This window comes from Nasonia vitripennis (assembly GCF_009193385.2).
Source record: "Nasonia vitripennis strain AsymCx chromosome 3 unlocalized genomic scaffold, Nvit_psr_1.1 chr3_random0007, whole genome shotgun sequence".
Classification (NCBI taxonomy): domain Eukaryota; kingdom Metazoa; phylum Arthropoda; class Insecta; order Hymenoptera; family Pteromalidae; genus Nasonia; species Nasonia vitripennis.
The window spans coordinates 1,729,484-1,747,988 of NW_022279626.1; the positions used below are offsets into that span (position 1 = coordinate 1,729,484).

Consider the following 18,505-nt stretch of genomic DNA (forward strand, 5'->3'; position numbering starts at 1 on the left):
TCCAGAGCATGTATTTCTGGGACGCTATTCCGTGCGCAATTAAACTATGTAACACCGTCGAAACTTTTAAAGTTCGTTTATACGAGTATCTATTAAGCCTCGAACAACGTTACGTAGCATAAGTGTTTAGCGTTTAGTTAGCATACACATTTGTATTACTACTTACGATTTTATCCATAATATTTGGTTTTTCTTGTAATTTCTCACCGTTATTTTTATTGTACTTTTCTGGTTCTAGTTGCGAACGAGAGAGAGCAAAATTACTCTTATAATCTGTATATTTTATGCTATAATCTTATACTATGTACATTCTTCGCCTTAACACCTGTATCTTTCTGTATGTACTTTGAGTTCGCCATACGGTCCTTGACCTTGGCGTTAATAAATATTATCAGTCAATCTCTCTCTCTCTCTCTCTCTCTCTCTCTCTCTCTCTCTCTCTCTCTCTCTCTCTCTCTTTCAGGAAAAGCACCAATCTCAGGTTGCGCAAGCACTTAGTGCAGGCCCTCCTGTTTCCTCTTATAGACTATTGTTCTCTCGTATACTGTGACCTGACGCAAGAACTCGACCTAAAACTTCAGAGGCTCGTGAATACAGGAATTCGGTACATCTATGGTGTAAGAAGAGATGAGCACATCTCCCCATACAGGCGGGAGTTGCAGTGGCTAACCACAGCCGGATGCAGGAAGTATTTCACTGCTTGTTTCTTAAGAAAAATGTTTAACACAGCCGTACCATCATACGTACTGGCATACTTCGACTTCCGCGTGACACTCCGGCCTGTTAGGGGGGAGTTGATACTTCTGGATATTCCGACATTCGCGACGGAGACGCTGAGGAACTCGTTTCATATCAGCGCCTTATACCTATGGAACAACCTACCATCTCACATTCGTAACACTACATCTATCTCAGGTTTCAAGAGACTAGCTAAAGAGCACTTTTTCGAACTTGAAAATACAAACACTTGAATTTCTTGTACACATTCACGCACATGCACACACTCACACACTCTCGCATAACCCATCTTCACATTATCATACTATCACAATACACATTTTTGCTATACTACTACTCCTGCTGTATACAATTTATCGTACAACATATTGTACGCAAAATAAAACTAATCTAATCTCTCTCTCTCTCTCTCTCTCTCTCTCTCTCTCTCTCTCTCTCTCTCTCTCTCTCTCTCTCTTTCTTTATTTCTCTGTCTCTAGCGATTACGTTTAAAGTAAAGCGTAACCGTCAGCGTTCCATATTCGAATGGTATTTGCACTCCGTGCTGATCCCTTATATTTATGACAATCGAGCGAAAGCTGTGATTTAAAAGTGGAATATAACGATATTACTGCCGAATTTGTACTTTGCACTATCCACGGAAACTATACGCAGTAGAGCAGCTTGAGTGTCACCTACAGTGTGTGGCTCGCATACATCCGTGTACACGTAGAGCTGATCGGGAATAGCTCGGGAAAGCGATGCTGGTCTGTTTCCTAGCGTGACTACACTGCCCATTGACAACGCGACAAAGGTGCTGTTTTTTCGCCGAGTCTCGGAATCTGCGAAACCGAAAATACAGCAAATTTTTTCATCAAACGTTGTCTGATGCTAATCAACGCAGGCATACTTGCGCTGTAGCATGTAGTAGCCCTTTTGAAAGGGTGCAACTTTGAGACGCAGATGTTCGTGAAAGGTGGCTTATTTATTTATTTCCTTGGCTAGTTGCTCGATATTGTCGTAAATACTGTGCGGAAAATAATACGTTTCCTGCTTTGCGTTTTCCGACTGTTTAAACGTGTAAAAGGCGTGTGATTCTTGAATGCGCGTGACACTGCTTGGCACGTGAATTTCGACGAGCGCAACGGACCAATTCCCGCTGAGTCTGTGCTCACGCGAGAGCTGCGTTGTAAAGCAGCTGGTGGCGTTTTCGTTGTAGTACATCATACAGCTGTTGCTAGGCAGAACTAGGTAAAAATCGTTTTGGTCTATTTTAAAATTTTTTGTACCTCAGAGGCTTTGATCCACGAGTTGAATTTGTCTGGATAGCCAGCCCAGTTGACGAGTAGCTGCTTCTTCGAGCCACGACCCTTTGTACAAATTACGCGTTCTACTTTGAATTGCTCAGCAGCATCAAACATGCGTTTTGTGCCAACGTGAGCTAGCTCCTCGAGATAGAAAAAGCCGTTAATCTTCTCGCCGTTTAAATCTTCCAGGATAAACGTTGGTAACTGCTGTCTGTTGGATATGCGCTTAATCTTGAAAACTTCCTCGCTAAAATTTTTTTCGTATCCCTTCTAGAAAGTATTTTTCGTGCGACTAATGCGTACGTAAGATCCGGGCTCATATTTATTGATTACACCTGACGCCATCTTTCTGAGATTCTTGTAAGTCGATTGCAGATGAGCTCTTTTCGCTGAATTTTCGCGCGCTTTCGCAGCATTGTAGATGCTCACGTCACAGAGATGCATCTTTCTACCGCTGTGTTGCGTATGATTGTAAGCGTCAATGATTTTCTGTGATTATGAGAAAAGTATCGCCACATTCGTTCACGTATAGTACGGTTTAGTCTTTCCACCACAGCCGCTTTGATATCGGGGTTTTGAGCTGTACGGAAATTGATGTCGCGTTTTTTCAAAAATCCCTGATACGTCGAGCCTACAAACTCCTTACCCTTGTCGGATTGTAGGAGTATCGGGACGCGTCTGTCGCTGCGTTCGAGTCACTACGAGTAGATAACTGTATTCGTCATTGTGCTCTTTGATCGTGGTTAATTGAAGCAAATCGCACTCCTATACGTCGTCGATGTTGCTCACGTTTTAATTTAATCGCGGACTATTTACGCTTATCGGGTCGGTGAAAAGTATAGGCGTCTTGATTACTAAGCCACTTGTATATACGTTATTTCTTTCGCGTGTCAGCTGCGCTAAATAATTTGCCGTTTAGATTTACACGCACGGCATTGCGCGCACCCGCGTAACCAGCCTCGTGCGAGACATCGTAGTATTGCTGCTCGTACGACGACGACATGCTTAAAAGTTTGCGAGACGTAGCCACTTGTTCTTTGCTCGATTTCTCGTCAAAGCAGGCGATGCCGGTGATTCACTGCTGCTAGCGTTGTGTATTTCCATTAACGCGTCGATGCTCTCTTTACTAGGCAGTCGTCGTTTCGCCGTATTATTCGGCTCTGTCAAATTTTTACCAATTTTCACTATTTCCGGGTTTCCAATCAGCTTTATCGGTGTGTCGACTGTATTGATAAATTTGGCGAAAGATAAACGGTCGATGGGCACTTCCGACTGATCCAGTGTTTTTTTCCTGCGTGCGACAACGTCGCTAATCAGTTCTATAATGTTGGAATCTAGTATTGGCCGGCCGTCTATACTGACTCTGCCAGTGCTATCCCACTTGAGACGATCGCCGGCAACGGTTTTCCAGTGTTTCAGCAGAAGGCGATTTTTTTGAGCGTAACTCTTGGGCACACTGACGAGTATAATTTCTTCAGTTATTGGTGCCTATGTGGCCTCTATTTCGTCGACGTCGCGCTCGTAATCGTGTTCAGCGTTACGTTCGGAATCTTTGAAAAACAGATACCGCCGTAGTACTTGTAAATAGTTTTGACATTTTTCACGCTCATCTGTAAATTTATTCGAATGTAAAACTGTGTGCATCTCGGAATCGAGTCTCGAGAGATTGTCGCCACACACTTGAACAGAGTTTTCACATGACTCGTTTACTACTAGCGCTGCTGCTGCTGCTGCTGCTGGCTGAACGTTTTGCATGCGCGAAGACATATCTTCGGGCACTATAATAATTTTTCTGGCACGATCCATTTAAGTCTTCCGCTGCTACTGACTTTGAATTAAATATCTTCGAGACAAGAGCCCCGATAATAGGTGCGAGTAGAAGCGGCAAAAAAGCACCACCATGCTGTACGAGTACTCGTTTCTTTTTCTGCCAATCGCTGACAGAATTCTTATTATTGCAAATCGTCAATTTTCTCAGCACGTTTTTGTGCTTTTTGAGTCGTCGTTTATGCAAGTCTTTGATTTTGATTACACCTTGCAAGATATTTAAAGCCCACTCGCATATGCAACGCACGAGTCTCTTGTCGGCTGTGCATAAAAGAGCCGTACGTTGTTGACCGTCCGTGTGACAAAAAGTGTTCAGTACAGCTACTCGTTTTCTGTTGAAATGCTTGGTTTCCAGCGCAGCCACAGGTATTCAACAGCCAGCCTGTCTATACCGAGAGGTCTGCACACCTATTTTGTATTTTTACTTTTTACTGAATTTCGGCACGTAGGCGTACCGAATATCGTCGCTTGGGAATATACACGTGCGAACCCTATAATCGTCCACGGCCGCTTGAGTTAGATCGAGAAAGAGATACGAGTCAGGTCCGCGCATAGCATCCACGTAAGCCTCCTGCAGAAACCTCAGATCTTCCGGATAAATTTGTCGCGCGAGATGCCGAATCTAAGCTCTGTTGTGAGGATTTTTAAATATAACAAGATACTTTGAATTTAAACTCATGTCGCGCTGAGACTTTCCCCGGTGAAAAATATTCTGCGTCACCAGAAAGACCGACAAATTCAAATGATGAGACGAACGCAAGAACAAATCTAGAACTATATCGTTCGATGATTCTTGCATCAAGTCGTCGAGAATCAGTAATTTTTTCATTCCCGTATCTACGGAGTATTCGCTTCGCTACGGGAGTCCCTCTTGAAACTCGATGGGAACAGCAGCACTCCCACCAACTTTGAATTCACTGCAGTACGACACTTGCCACTCGGTATAGTAGAGCAGAATCCTGTTGAAGCGAGCATCGCACATCTCCGACAGATGCTCGAGAAATTTTTTCAGAAACCAGCTTTTTCCAGCTTCTGTCGGTCCTGCTATGCACGCCGCAAAAGGAGGCTTCCAACGCGTATCTATCTTTTCGACTAAAGCGCTCTTTTCCGAAAAGCACTTTTTATTAATATTCTTCCTCTACCGCAGGGGGCGGCGGCAGCAAGCGCGAGCGCGGGCTCCGTATACGCGTGTACTCTCGTGGGACTGGTATACGCGTATACTTACGCGGGCCGCGTATACTCACGCGGGCCGCTTATAAGCGTATGTTAGCGGCCACGAGTATCATCCGTGGACGAGCCGTCTATACGCGTGCATGTACGGCTCGCCTATAAGCGTGCGATGATGAGTGGGTAAAGGAGAGAGAGAGAGAGAGAGAGAGAGAGAGAGAGAGAGAGAGAGAGAGAGAGAGAGAGAGAGAAAGAGAGAGAGAGAGAGGAGAGAGAGAGAGAGGTTTTATGGAGATATCTGTTTGTGGTAGAGAAATGAAGACTGCTCTATGTATTCACTCATATCACAAGACGTAATCTGCAGATTTGATCCGGATGAAGGGATGCTGTGAATAATCATCTGTGCAGATATGATCCGGTTTTTAAAGATATCTGTTTGTGAATGTAAAATGTCGACTGCTCTATGTATTCACGCATATCATAAGACGTAATCTGCAGATTCGGTCCAGATGAAAGAGATGCTGCGAATAGTTATTTGTGCAGATATGATCTGGTTTTCGAAGATATCTGTTTGTGAATGTAATATGTCGACTGCTCTATGTATTCACGCATATCTATCATAATATATATATATATATATTATGATAGTGTTAATATATCGCTACAAAATAAACTTAACCATTACTTTTCTAATATTAAACAATTTATTATTAAGTATATCTAACATTTGGATTTTAAATATAGTTTCGGTGGCGATTATTTGGCCAATATTTCTAATTTTAATATAATTATGTTGAATTTACATTTTATTTACAATTATCAATATAACATATGATATTTAGTTTCAAGTGATAACTTAGTTATTTAATATGTAATTTAAATTTTAGTAATGTACTATTATTGGAGATAATTTAGCCGATCAATAGAAAAGTAATATTTTAACAATTTATAATTAATAGGGATTACGCAGCCAATCAATATAAATTTAGATTAAATCAGGATCTATTGTATTTCATACGGTACTAAATTCTCTTGAATTCCCTTGCAATTTGGATAAGATCTCATTGTTATAAAAATATCTGGTTTTCCGTCGACTTGTAGTTAAGTCATTGAATTTAAATAATTTTGTTGTATTGATTTAGGACAACCGAATAATAATCTAAAAAGTGAGTGGAAGAACTCAGAGTGAGTTCCGACAAGGAAAGGGATCGAGTGAGTGAAGGGTTCTTTAATTAAAAACACACTATTTCGCGGTAAAAGAAAAGTGCACTTGCTGTGGCGTAAAAACCCTCAGGAATCAGAGGGAAAAGCCTCAGCAAGTGTAAGCTTTATTGAAAATAAGAAAAGAAAATTATACAAATTAAAGTAAACAAGTGACTCTAGAGAAGAAAAACGTATCCAAACAGACGCACGTAGAAACGCAAAGACGCGAGGTACCTTTGACGCACGCAGAGAGCTTGCTTACCGCAATATCGCAAAGAAATAAACTCCAGCTGAAGAAGACGCTGAGCTGGCCTTGCTGTAGTCCGCCGCTGCTTCTGTCCTAATCCCTGAGGTCTGGAAGCTGGGCCTGGAGAGCGAGAAGATGGTCCGCAACCGTTTACCAAGCGCGCCACGACCTCTCGGGGAACCAGACGCTTGGCACGAGAGCAACAAGGTGTTGCCGCAGCTCGCTCGCCCTGGAAGGAACCAGCGAGCGGGGCCGGCGGCGCGCCTTCCTGCTAAACCAATGAAGCATGCGCGCGCTACTCAACGTCGCAATGGAGAGCGCGCAGCGGCTCGAAATTCATAAGCCTAAACTTACATCTATTCTACTTATCTAATTAAAATTGAACTGAACAACTACCTATATAAAATGATGGTAACATTTTTACAATTCGAGGATTATCAATATTTGCCCGATTGGAAACGTAATCCATTATTTCTTTATACATTTCAATTCTTAATTGTGCTTGGTAAATACCTAAGTAATATAATCGACAACCTTCGATCCTTATCCAAACAACAACAATGAATTGTTGTGATAAATTTTACAAATTCGAATAAGGATTAAAATCACTACGTATGCTTAATATATATGAATAAGACTGTAGTGTAGATATATTATTATTTTTATATTCTTTTTTGTACATTTTATATAAGGTTACCATCCTGGATGACCAAAAAGAAATATCAAAGGATATGTCATTGGTTCAAGATGTTTTCTGAGAATATTTAATTATTGTAGTTTTTCAGTTTTTGAATAAATATGTATATCACGGTCAAACGGAGGTTAGCCATCATTTCCTATATACAACAGCAACTTCATTTCATGTTGCGAAATACGATTTATTTTTTGTATGATTATCACGTGTTAATGACATTACTATTTCAGGAGATGTTATATTATTATTACGAGCATTAATATTTTCTTCATTTTCTACTTTAAACATCATTTTATATGCTTTTGCATAAGGATTGTTTAAATACAAACAAGTACATACAAATTCTAATATGTTTGAATTGGGTTTATCAATTTTATAGTTATTTGCTTTATATTTATTTGCAATTTCATTGCCAATAATATACAACTGGCCATAATTCGGGCCTTCTTTTTCATTCGGATGCAATAAATATGAATTGTGATATACCTGTCTACATATCTTTAATACTTGTGGCCCCGGATTGTTATACTAATTTGCGTTATACTAATACGTATACTAATTTGGACCCAAAACTGGTAAATGCAAATGAATCATTGTAACCTCTTATATTTTTCTTAAAATTAATACTTTTTGTATTATTTTGAAATAATAGATCCTTCAATTTTTGAAGATATGATGTGTCATCAACAAAAATAACCTTATTTTTATGACAACAATGATTGTATTTGTTATCATAGGATATTGCTCCTTTCAAATGTTTTGCTTTACAAAACTCACTTTCGTCATCTTATATAAATATATATATATATATATATATATATATATATATATATGTGTGTGTGTGTATATATATACACGAGTGGTTCTCTGTCAAATCAAAGATAAAAAATTGTTTACTTCTTCAACCCACAGTAAGTATGTTCCAGAAACAGTTCTCAATGCAACTAAATATTTTAGATTTTTAAATTACTTTTTACCAAAAAGTAATTTAAAAATCTGATAGTAGTAATTTAAAAATCTAATCTTTAGTCAATTTTGTAAAAACCCTCAAAAACTGGTAAAAAAAATTAGATCTATTTTACGGTAGAAATGTTCTTCGAACTGAAATCATTCAAGTTACCAAAAAAAATGTCTGTCTGTCCGTCCGGATTTTTTTCGCATTTATTCTACAAAACTTGATGTATTTTATGAAAAAAAAAACTGTTGATTGGTAAAAACAGGTACATATGATAAAAATATATATTTCTACCAAAAAACATTTTCAAGTTTTGGTCCAGGTAGATTAGACGCTGTGAAAACAATTTTAAAAAAAATTATATTTCATCTATTTTGTAAAAACCTTCTAAAACTCGTAAAAACTGAACAAATTAAATTTATGTTACGGTAGAAATGTTCTTTGAATGTAAATCATTAGGTTACTGAAAAAAGTCAAATGTATTAAATTTCAATTAGTTATTAGCAATAAAAGAATTTAAAAAATGTCACTCTGTCCGTCATATATATATATATATATATATATATATGACGAACAGACTGACATTTTTTAAATTCTTTTAATATATATATATATATATATATATATATATATATATATATATATATATATATGGGACGTTTCACGTCAACCGGACCATCAGTGCACCCAAAATTTGGGTTAACTTGATCATAATTTTTCAAAGCCAGTGGATAACTAAATTAATTTTTGTAAGAGATATAATATATTTACGATTCCTCGACTTCGGTAGAAATATTCGTAACAATAAAATGAAGTTCTATGATTTTTTGGCGATGATCCAAGTGGCGATGACGCAATTTATTTCTATAAGCAAACATGTATTTAAATAATTTATTAATAAGCTTTGAATTTTTAGTCAATGATGGACATTAAGAAACAACTATCTCATACAGTGACTTCCTTTATTTTGATGTTTGCTACCACTGTGATTTTTTTAGGCATGCTACACACAATTCATAAGATTTGCCACAGGCTTTAAATATGAATTTTAATCATTTTAGCACAAATTTATGGATATCTTCATTTTTAGCCAAAGATACAAGGTCTCTGACATTCTGGGACCTATACAGGAACTTTTGCACTGTAAAAAAGTATCTCCATGAATTTTTTGGTGGTCGTAGTCCAGATCAAACTCTTACGTTCACCAATTTTAAGGTTTAAAGGGCTTATAAGATAGGTATAACATATATATATATATATATATATATATATATATATATATATATATATATATATATATATATATAATGAGTAATGAACAAATAAATCTTCCATTTTGGATATATATGGGCAATATGCAACAGTGCGCTATCCATTATTGATAATAATAAACAAAGAAAATATGTCAGTTATTGTGAAAAGTGATGGATGTCTTCATGGCAAACAGGTACATCAATTGGCGCGGTAGCGCCAAGAAGGCGAGTTTGAGAAGCAGACGAAGCCGCGGCGCCCGCGCTACTATTTACTTCTATGTTGAGGTTCGCATTTTTTATTACAAAGAAATAAATACGTTTCTTTGTTGTCTCTAATATATTTTAACTTATATCATGTTTTGTTATGCCAAACTATGATTTTCAACAAAAATATTAATAAAAACAGCAACCTTTGATATAATACATGAGTGTGTCATTCACAAAATGCTCAAATCAAATCAAAAAATGTTAGGACCGTTAAGTTAGCCGCAACAAGTGTTAGGATAGTGAAGTTGACCGCACAGCTATATACCGATGGATATTGCTTTCTCGTCGGTTTTCTGTATGCTTGCTCAGATGTAAGTAGTTTTTGCTACTTACATCTAGGTGTAGAAATCATTTGATAGTAGTGTATCAGAACAATCAATGATTTCATTTCATAGTGATAAAAATGTTCCAAAAAAGCCATGGTCGAAAGGTGCTAAAGATGATTATATTTTATTTTTAGGAGAAATATAAAATACTAAAAAAAAAAAAAATTACTAAAAAGGACTGAAATCTCTAAAAAAAATCAACTTTTAAAAAGTAAAAGGTTAGGCGAGTTTGATATATTCCGCAACGAAATAACAGATTAAAAAGAACTGAGATAGATCAACCAAAGTCAAGTTTATTATATTTAATCATAATGAAGCAACAAAACTTTTTGGTCAATAAAGGGCTTACTTAACTTAAAGTTAAGTTATATAATGATCTCGAGATACTCACTACGTAACTTGCCATGGCCGTTTCATTTTGTTTATTGGTGAACAACTAAAATTTTCTTTTCATGTATTATAACGTCATAAAAACACCATAAGTACCATAAGTACCACTCCGTACTCCATTACACTCTGAACTAGTGCGTCGAAAAGCTTTATTCTCATCTTCCAGTTATCTTTGAAGATTGCCTCACCTATCCCCCATATCGTGCCTAACGCAGCAATTGCCTGTCCTTTCACTTTCTTGATTTGTTCCTCTTCCTTTCCGTTTTCTTTCATAGTGTAGCCTAAATATTCAAATTTCTTCACCACTTCTATCTTTTCTCCATTCCACTTCAACTTCTTCCTCCGTTTCTGAATATTATAATCTTTGTTTTCTCTGTATTCAATTCTAGACCCCTTTTCCTTATGAATCCCTTAAATCTTTTTATTATTTGTTTTAGTCCACTCGCGTTTGATGCTAAACGCACCACATAATCTGCGTATTAAATCGACCATAATTTTCATTTTCCTAGAATGATTCCGCCTTTCTGTATCTTACTTATCTTTCCTTCCAAGTCTGTTATTGCCAAATTAAAAAGTAGTGAACTTAGCGAACACCCCTGACACACCCCATTTTGCGTATCGAAGCTGCCTATATTCCTTTCTCCTATATTCACTACACATTCCGTCTTTTCATAAATCTCTTTAACCCTTTCTCTTATCTTCCTGCTCACTCCCAGTCTCTTCATCATTATCCATACTTTCTTCCTGTTTATTTTGTCGAATGCTGCTTTTATGTCTGCAAAGCAGGCGTACACCTTCCTACCTTTTTCAGTTTTTCGCTCAGTCTGTCCTCTTCTTCTAGCTTTTTCTCCATTCTCCCTCTTATCAGTTCTGCGTATATTTTATATTTTGTATCAATTAGGGTAATCCCTCTGTAGTTTTTGCATTCACCCTTATCTTTTTTTTCATACATTGGTTTCACTGTCCCTTTACTCCATTCTTCTGGTAGTTCCTCTCCTTTCCATATTTTTCCCAGTATCTCCGTCAGCTCCTCTACCAGACCCTCTTTCTCATATTTCCATGCTTCGTTCTGCATTCCATCTTCTCCTGGTGCCTTTTTCTCCTTTAGCTTTGTGATTATTTCGCTCACTTTCTCTACTTATATCCCCTTTTCCTCCTCTTTTACCCCCCTTCCTGTTGACTCTTCTATTTCCCTGATCCCATCGCGCTGCATTTCCCTCTCTCCCAGTTGTCCTTTAAAGTGTTCTATCCACTTTCAGTCTTCTATCTCCCTATCTACCTGTTTTCTTTTCCCTTTTCTCCTTTTTTTAACTATATTCTAGAATTTCTTGCCCGATCTACCCTCTTTTGCTTCTTTTATCTCTTTCATCAGTCCCTCTTCTTTTTAGGCACGATCGCGACACGGAAGTGCCTTATAGTTTCATGTGCGAAAAATGTGTGAGATGCGATATCTCACGCAATTTTCGACCGATCGGGCTGAAATTTTAGGAGAAGTCTCCTTTTGCAAAAGCTAAAAAACTATTTTTTTTATCCCGATCCTCTATGTCGTTTTGAAATGCGGGCACAATTTGTTCGATTTTTAAGCTTTTTTTTAATAAAAATTTTCCTGTGATGCGATTATCTCGGAAAGACTTTAATCAATCGGGCTAAAAATTTGTGTGCGAACTCCCCTCGTAATACTAAGCTGACAGATTTTTTAGCTCTAAGTCGAATTCTAAGCATTCTACAAAAAAAGTTAAATAGAAAAGTTATAGATCTTTGAAAAATACAACTTTTTTCCATTAACATCAAATCATGAAAATGCTTAAAACTCGAGTTTACAGCCCAAAATAGATTTTTTACAGCTAAAAACCAATTATTTGCCATAGAACATTACGGATTTACGTTTTACATGAAAATGTTAAATATAAAAGATGTAAACATTTTCAAAATACAACTTTTTACCGTGGAAAACATTTTTTTAACACTTTTTCACATACACAACCCTAAAAGCGATTTTTTGATACATACATTCAATAATAACTTCGGTGCAACATGCCCCATCCAACCCAATTATTTTCAGCAATTTTACTTATTATTAAAAGCTGAAAGTTATATTTTTTGCCTTTATCTCATACATATTATGACGGTAGCTCGGCCGTCATTATTATTTTAAGTTGTTTGTTGTTTATGCTACTATTCACCGTTTCCGTCGGCTGTGCAGAAGGCACTAGATTCTACCGACTATAATCTATCCGCGCACAGACGTTTGAACACGCGGCGGTGATAGTAGTACTCAGGATGTGGATTCAAAAGGAGGAAAAGTCAATGAACTGTTTATTGGTGCTTGGCTTACACAAGCGCGCCAGATGGGCGCATGCCAGCTACCAGCATGTAGTCGAGGTGAGGGAGAGAGGAGGCTTAAAGTCGCCCGAGTAAGCGAGAGTTGATAAGAACTAGTACTTACAGATGTACGTGGCCGGCATGGCTGTTCTAACCCACGCGAAGATGGTCTCGGACGGATTGTCCTCGGTTCGGTTGACCTCGCAACCCTCGCACACAATAATCGCAATCGCAGAGTGTCTATTCGCGAAACGGAGCGGAGCGAAGACAGACTCGGAATGGCTCGCTAGCGCGAGCACAGATTTACCTATGCCCTCTGACACACTGTTGTCAACTCTTGACAGCAGTGTGCGAGCAGGTGGCAACATTGTACGTTGCTGAATTTAAATCTCTCTCGATGCTTATTCTCTCTCTGTCTCTCTTACTCTCTCACATGCTGCGCCTTTAGTAGCTGTAACAACAGAAGTATTATACAGAATGTTGATTCTGTCCCGGAGAGACGTCGTAACGTGCTCAACGTGCGTTAATTGCACTGGCAACCGTTACAATATATACAAAATTAAACCACTTTTTTAATTAAATTTTAAAAAATGCATAATACAATCCATGTAACTTGGCATCATATAACGACGTACGCTATATTAATTAAATCTTTTAAGCTGAATCAGTACAATTCACTTTCAAAATTCAAGTGTATATACTGAACTAGAAAAACCTAAACTCAATAAAGAAAATTGCTTAGATTGAAGAAAAGCTCTAAGTAGCTTACTATATCCCTCTAAACTATGCTAAATACCTAAACAATCAATTTTCTAATATTCTAATTGAAATCCTACAAACGAAATATCCTTTTGTTTACTTCCTCTTGAAAACTGCGATACAAAAGTGTTGTATTATTTATCTGAAATGAAAATAGAATAAAATTAAAATAAGATATATTTTAAGAATATCTACAAACAAAAATAAATAATTTATACAAATACAAATAAGTTACTAATTTTGATGATAGTGTTGATTACCACCAGAAGAATACCAATCGAAACTTTGCCAACAATATTGAAAAAAAACAGGATAATACTGTATAAGCATCGTCAGGCATTACGAACGCGAAGCGCGAGCGTCGGGCGGCGTGGCGCGCTAGTTTTCCTGTACATGCTCTTTAATTCTTTAATGGCTCCCATCATTTCTTAATTATTTTTTTGCCTTCTTTATTTCTACTTTCTTTTTTCTTTTTTCTTCATCCCACCATCTATTCCTTTCGTTCTTCTTTCTCACCCCTCTTTTGTTTTGTATCGCGTTCCTTATTTTCACTTTCAGTTCTCTCCATGACGTCGCTTCTCCTCCCTTCTCCAGCCAGCTCCTGTATTCTCTAATGGCCTTCTCTGTCCATATCGCTCTACAAGTTTCCTCATTTAACACTTCTACTTTTCTCTCTGTGTCTATCTCTATTACTAGCGCCCCATGGTCCGATTCCATTCTGTCTTTTACCTTCATCCTTTTTATCTTTCTCCTTCCTTCCTTATTTACTATCTCGTAATCTATTACCGAACATCCCATTCCTCCCACATATGTTATTTCCCCTTTCTCATCCCCTTCTATGTTATGGTTTAAAATGGACAGCCCCATCTCTTTTAACCTATCTAGCAACTCTTCTCCTTCCTTGTTTATTGTTCTAGCCTTAGATTCTCTCCTTTCCTAATTTCCCTCCTTATCCAGACCTCCCCCCAACGTTCCTCCTGTCCCTCCTGTCCTTGCTCCTCCTCCTGCCCTTTCTAGCATTTCCTCTATCTCTTCATAATTCTTATTTTTCTTCTTCCTCATATATGTCGAGCCTATCCACCATTCCTCTCATTTTATCCTAATCTTCCCCCCTAAAAATTCTCCTGATCTCCCTTCCAACCATTCAACTTTACCCTCTTTTCTACTTTTCCTGACTGCCATTATCATTCCTCCCTTCAGCCTACCTCTGCTCCCTCCCTTCTTTGCCTCTCTTACCTCTACCTCATATCCTTGTAGCCTCTTCCTTATATTTCCCTCTCTCCGCCTCCTGTCCACGTCTCCTGCAAGCATATAACGTCAAATTCCCGTAGAAATCTCCATCCTTCCTCGTCCACTCCTTTCAGTCCTGCCACGTTCCAGCTCAGCACCTTCAGGCTTTCTTTTTCTTCTCTTTCTCTCGGCCTTTCTTCTTTTCCTTATTCTTGTCTTCTTCCTCTTTTTCGAAAAAGCTGGTCCTCTCTCTCGTTCCATATATACTCCTCGTATCCCACCGTCAGTTTGTTCCTTCCTACTTTCACCGGTCTCCCCTCTCTTCTCCACTCTCTGGCCAGTCCATTCAGCTTCTCTCTATTTCTCAACATTTCACTATATAAATAAGTGTTTTCAGCCACTATAATAATTAACCCTATTGAACAATCTCACCTGAGATTTCAACTGAGATCTAACATGAGATTTTTCAATAGGGTTCATATCAGCTGTGTGCACAATATAGAAAACTGAGGAAAAGCAATGTGTAACTATATTACGTAACTTGTTAACTTGTGTGCGGCTAAATTCACGATCTTAACACTAGCTGTGTGCACAAGTTAACTTCATGATCTTAACATTTGTTGGGCTGAAGAATCCGAAGAAAGTGATTTGAAAATTTTTGTTTAGTAATATTTAATTATTATATTGAGAGCATTGTTTTATGAATTTGATTATACGCTAAAAAAATTAAGATTCAATGATGTTATTACTTGTATTTGATAATTGGAAATTTGACAACCTAATATAGAAGTAAATAGTGTCACGATGGAGCAAGATGGTTTATGGCGTTCGTAAGGTTAGCATTTGGCGCAGATTCCTTTATAGTTTCAGTATCTCTTTTATAGTTATATGTTTTAGAACGCGCATTTTATGAACATCTGCAGAAAGCAGCACGTTGATGAGCTTCTGGTGATCTAGGCCTAGGGCTCTTGCTTTTTTTACAAGCTCAGCATTGAGCTCGGCAGTGTGCATCTCGCGCTTCCTGGCTTTGATGTTACGTACCATCGCATGAGAAGACATAATGACGGTAAGGTGACTGGCCAGATTGGCATTGACTGCTTTAAGTCGTTCTATGGTCTCAGCTGTCGCAATATCCCTGCTTTGGACTGTGAAGTCTAACGCAGAGAGTAAGGTCTCCTGGATGTAGTAAGGACCAGTGATAACTACGACCTTATGTGAAATATGTTGCTGTCGCTTGATCTTCTGCGTACGCTTACACTACTGTGCCCGCATCACACTCGTCTCAAACAATGCCCCCTCCCAAAAAAAAATATATATGTATTTGTACAGGAATTTGTAGCATTGCATACAGGAAAACATAATTTTGCTTTATCGCTGACTTAGACTTTTGATTTATATATCTGGGGCTACAAAAACCTCAAGTTTCAGAAAAATGTTTCATAATGATAAGACAAAATCGCATGGTGTACTTTACTCTGAAACGTAAATTTGGAATAAATTTTGAACAAATGCTTAAAGAAATTAATCTAAATGTCTTATCCGCAAGTGAGTGATATCTTTTATATACTTATAATAGTTATCCATTGAAAATTCTAATCTAAACATGCCACTTTGTGAATTGCCAGATGTAATCAGGCACGATGTCCCTAATCACGAGGGTCACGATACGAGTGATATAGTGGAAATGGCGCAGTAGTAGAACGCGTGTTTAGAAATTTTAAAAACGTCGTATCAATCATCGATTTCGATTCTTATTATGTCTCACGCTATTACATGGTGCTTAAAGAAGAGTTTGGAGGTGTAGGACCGTGAGAAAATCAATAGTTTAAGACTAGTCAATGAAGAAAAGCTCATGCATTTCCAGCGATCCTGTTATGTAGAGTCGAAATGCAGAAAATATTTGATCCTAGTAAGAAGTTGTAACGCGGTAAAACGTACGTTGTTATGTCGGTAATCAAGATAAGAATAAGAGTAACGCAACAGGGCAGCCATAGTCCTACAACTAAACCATGGCTTAATAGTAGAGTGCGCGACTAGAGACCTCAGTAGCGTGGAATCGATTCCTGATCACTTTTTTCTAATCTAAATTCTAAATCCTGTATGCGAAATACTAAAATAGAAAATGTATAAAAATGTTTTCGTAAATTCCATAAGTTAATTTGAATTAAGGTAACAATACTGTACCGTGAATATTTGATTTCCTTTAATTGAATCAATACTTTGCGTAATCATCTCATTTCTGATATCATGAACATAATTTTCTTCAAAATTATAAATTATTGCTGAACGTTATAAAAACTGAAACAAAAAAGTATCTCAACAATATATATATATATATATATATATATATATATATATATATATATATATATATTTAATAAATTATTTCATGTTACACATTTCGTGTTACTCATAAACAAGAATAACTATAGGTTTTGGGGTTGAGCCTCAGTAGTGTTTTCGTTAAGCCTCAAACTCCAATGCAGCTTTTAGCCTTTCTCCAAATATTAGTATTGTTTCAATTTAATCTTTTTAGGCATTTTAATAAATATGAACCTATAAACTAGATAGTTTTTTGTGCTATCGATTTTGTACCCTGATGATTGGGTACCCTCCTGAAACTAAGTCACCCGGAGAAGCCGCACCATACAGACTGCTACGCTGCTAAAAAATTTAGGCAAGATCCTTGCCTAAGTGAATGCATAATCTGCGTAAGGATAGACCGAGTCATGAAAGAAACAAGTAGACTGGCAGAACACTAATACGGCTTTAGGAAAATGCGTTCTACCCTGAACGCTGTCAACTTAGTGATCGACACTGCCTGATCAACGATAAAGGGGAAAAGATGAAAAGAAAGATGTAATAAGAAATAAAAAGGAAAGAATCCAAAGAAGGATGAAGAGAACAGCACAGAAGCCTATAAAGTCACAGGAGGCATCCGCTGGGGGTCAGTAATAGACCCACTAATATGGAACATTATGTTCGATGGAGCTCTGATGCTAGAGCTCCTCAAAAAGGCAATAATATAGGATTTACGCATAGCATTGCAGTGATGGTTATTAAATTTGCAGATGACATAGTAGTGGTAGTAGCAAAGGATAAGGATAAAGTAGCAAGAATTGCTAACAAGGCTATTCATGTAATTTAAAAATAATTGATTCAGACAGGGCTGAAGCTTGTCAGCCATAAAATGAAGGCTATTCAGGATCAACCATTTAATGCCTGGGTATTCAAATAGCATCTTACTATAACGTAAGATAAAACCGCAAGAGCTGGTGCTGCTCTATAACGATTGATGTCAAATGTAGGGTGGCCTATTATTTGTATTGCAAGCCACGAGGTAAAGTGGCTTTTGAATGCAGACAGCTTTGTATAGAGCAGTACTGTCGCAAAGTACTTCATTCTTTCTTTAACTTTTTACCAGCCCAACGTTTGGTTGGATTCAACCCAACCTGTCTATCTGCTTCCGTAACCCTATGCTATTGCAAAATCTAAGAGACCTGAGCCCACAGAGAGCTCTGTTAACCTCTTGGTTTCCACGTAAACTTCGACTCCATGACTAGGTCCCCAAGGTTAGTTATGTGTCGACAAAGGGTACGGCAACACCATTTTGCACCTTAACACCAGTCAAATAAATCATTGTGGTTTGTACACTGAAAAACCAGCAATGGAGAATTTGTACCGTAATGTTCGAAACATAGCATGCGACTCGGTGCTGCCGTCGTGCTGCGCGACGGCATAGTTTGTCTTCCACTTTCAGGTGAAATTGCCCTAAACAGTACACTTACTATACCGCCGAAAAAGTTCATCAACTCTCAGGGAAGCTTGTTAGAGCACAAAG

At 37.7% G+C, this 18,505-nt stretch overlaps 1 protein-coding gene across 5 annotated transcripts in view; it reads right to left on the reverse strand.

Annotated features, from left to right (window-relative positions):
- The window catches only part of LOC107980969 (LIM/homeobox protein Awh), a 172,727-nt gene that overhangs the window by 96,566 nt on the left and 57,656 nt on the right, over window positions 1–18,505 (reverse strand). For 2 of the 5 annotated variants that reach the window (XM_031926003.2, XM_031926004.1), the window contains one exon: window positions 16,849–16,962. The exons of the other annotated variants lie outside the window; for them this stretch is intronic. In XM_031926003.2, the coding sequence (XP_031781863.1) occupies window positions 16,849–16,896 (48 nt within the window). In that variant the 5' untranslated portion in view covers window positions 16,897–16,962. The remainder of the gene's footprint in view (window positions 1–16,848; window positions 16,963–18,505) is intronic. 5 annotated transcript variants of the gene reach the window in all.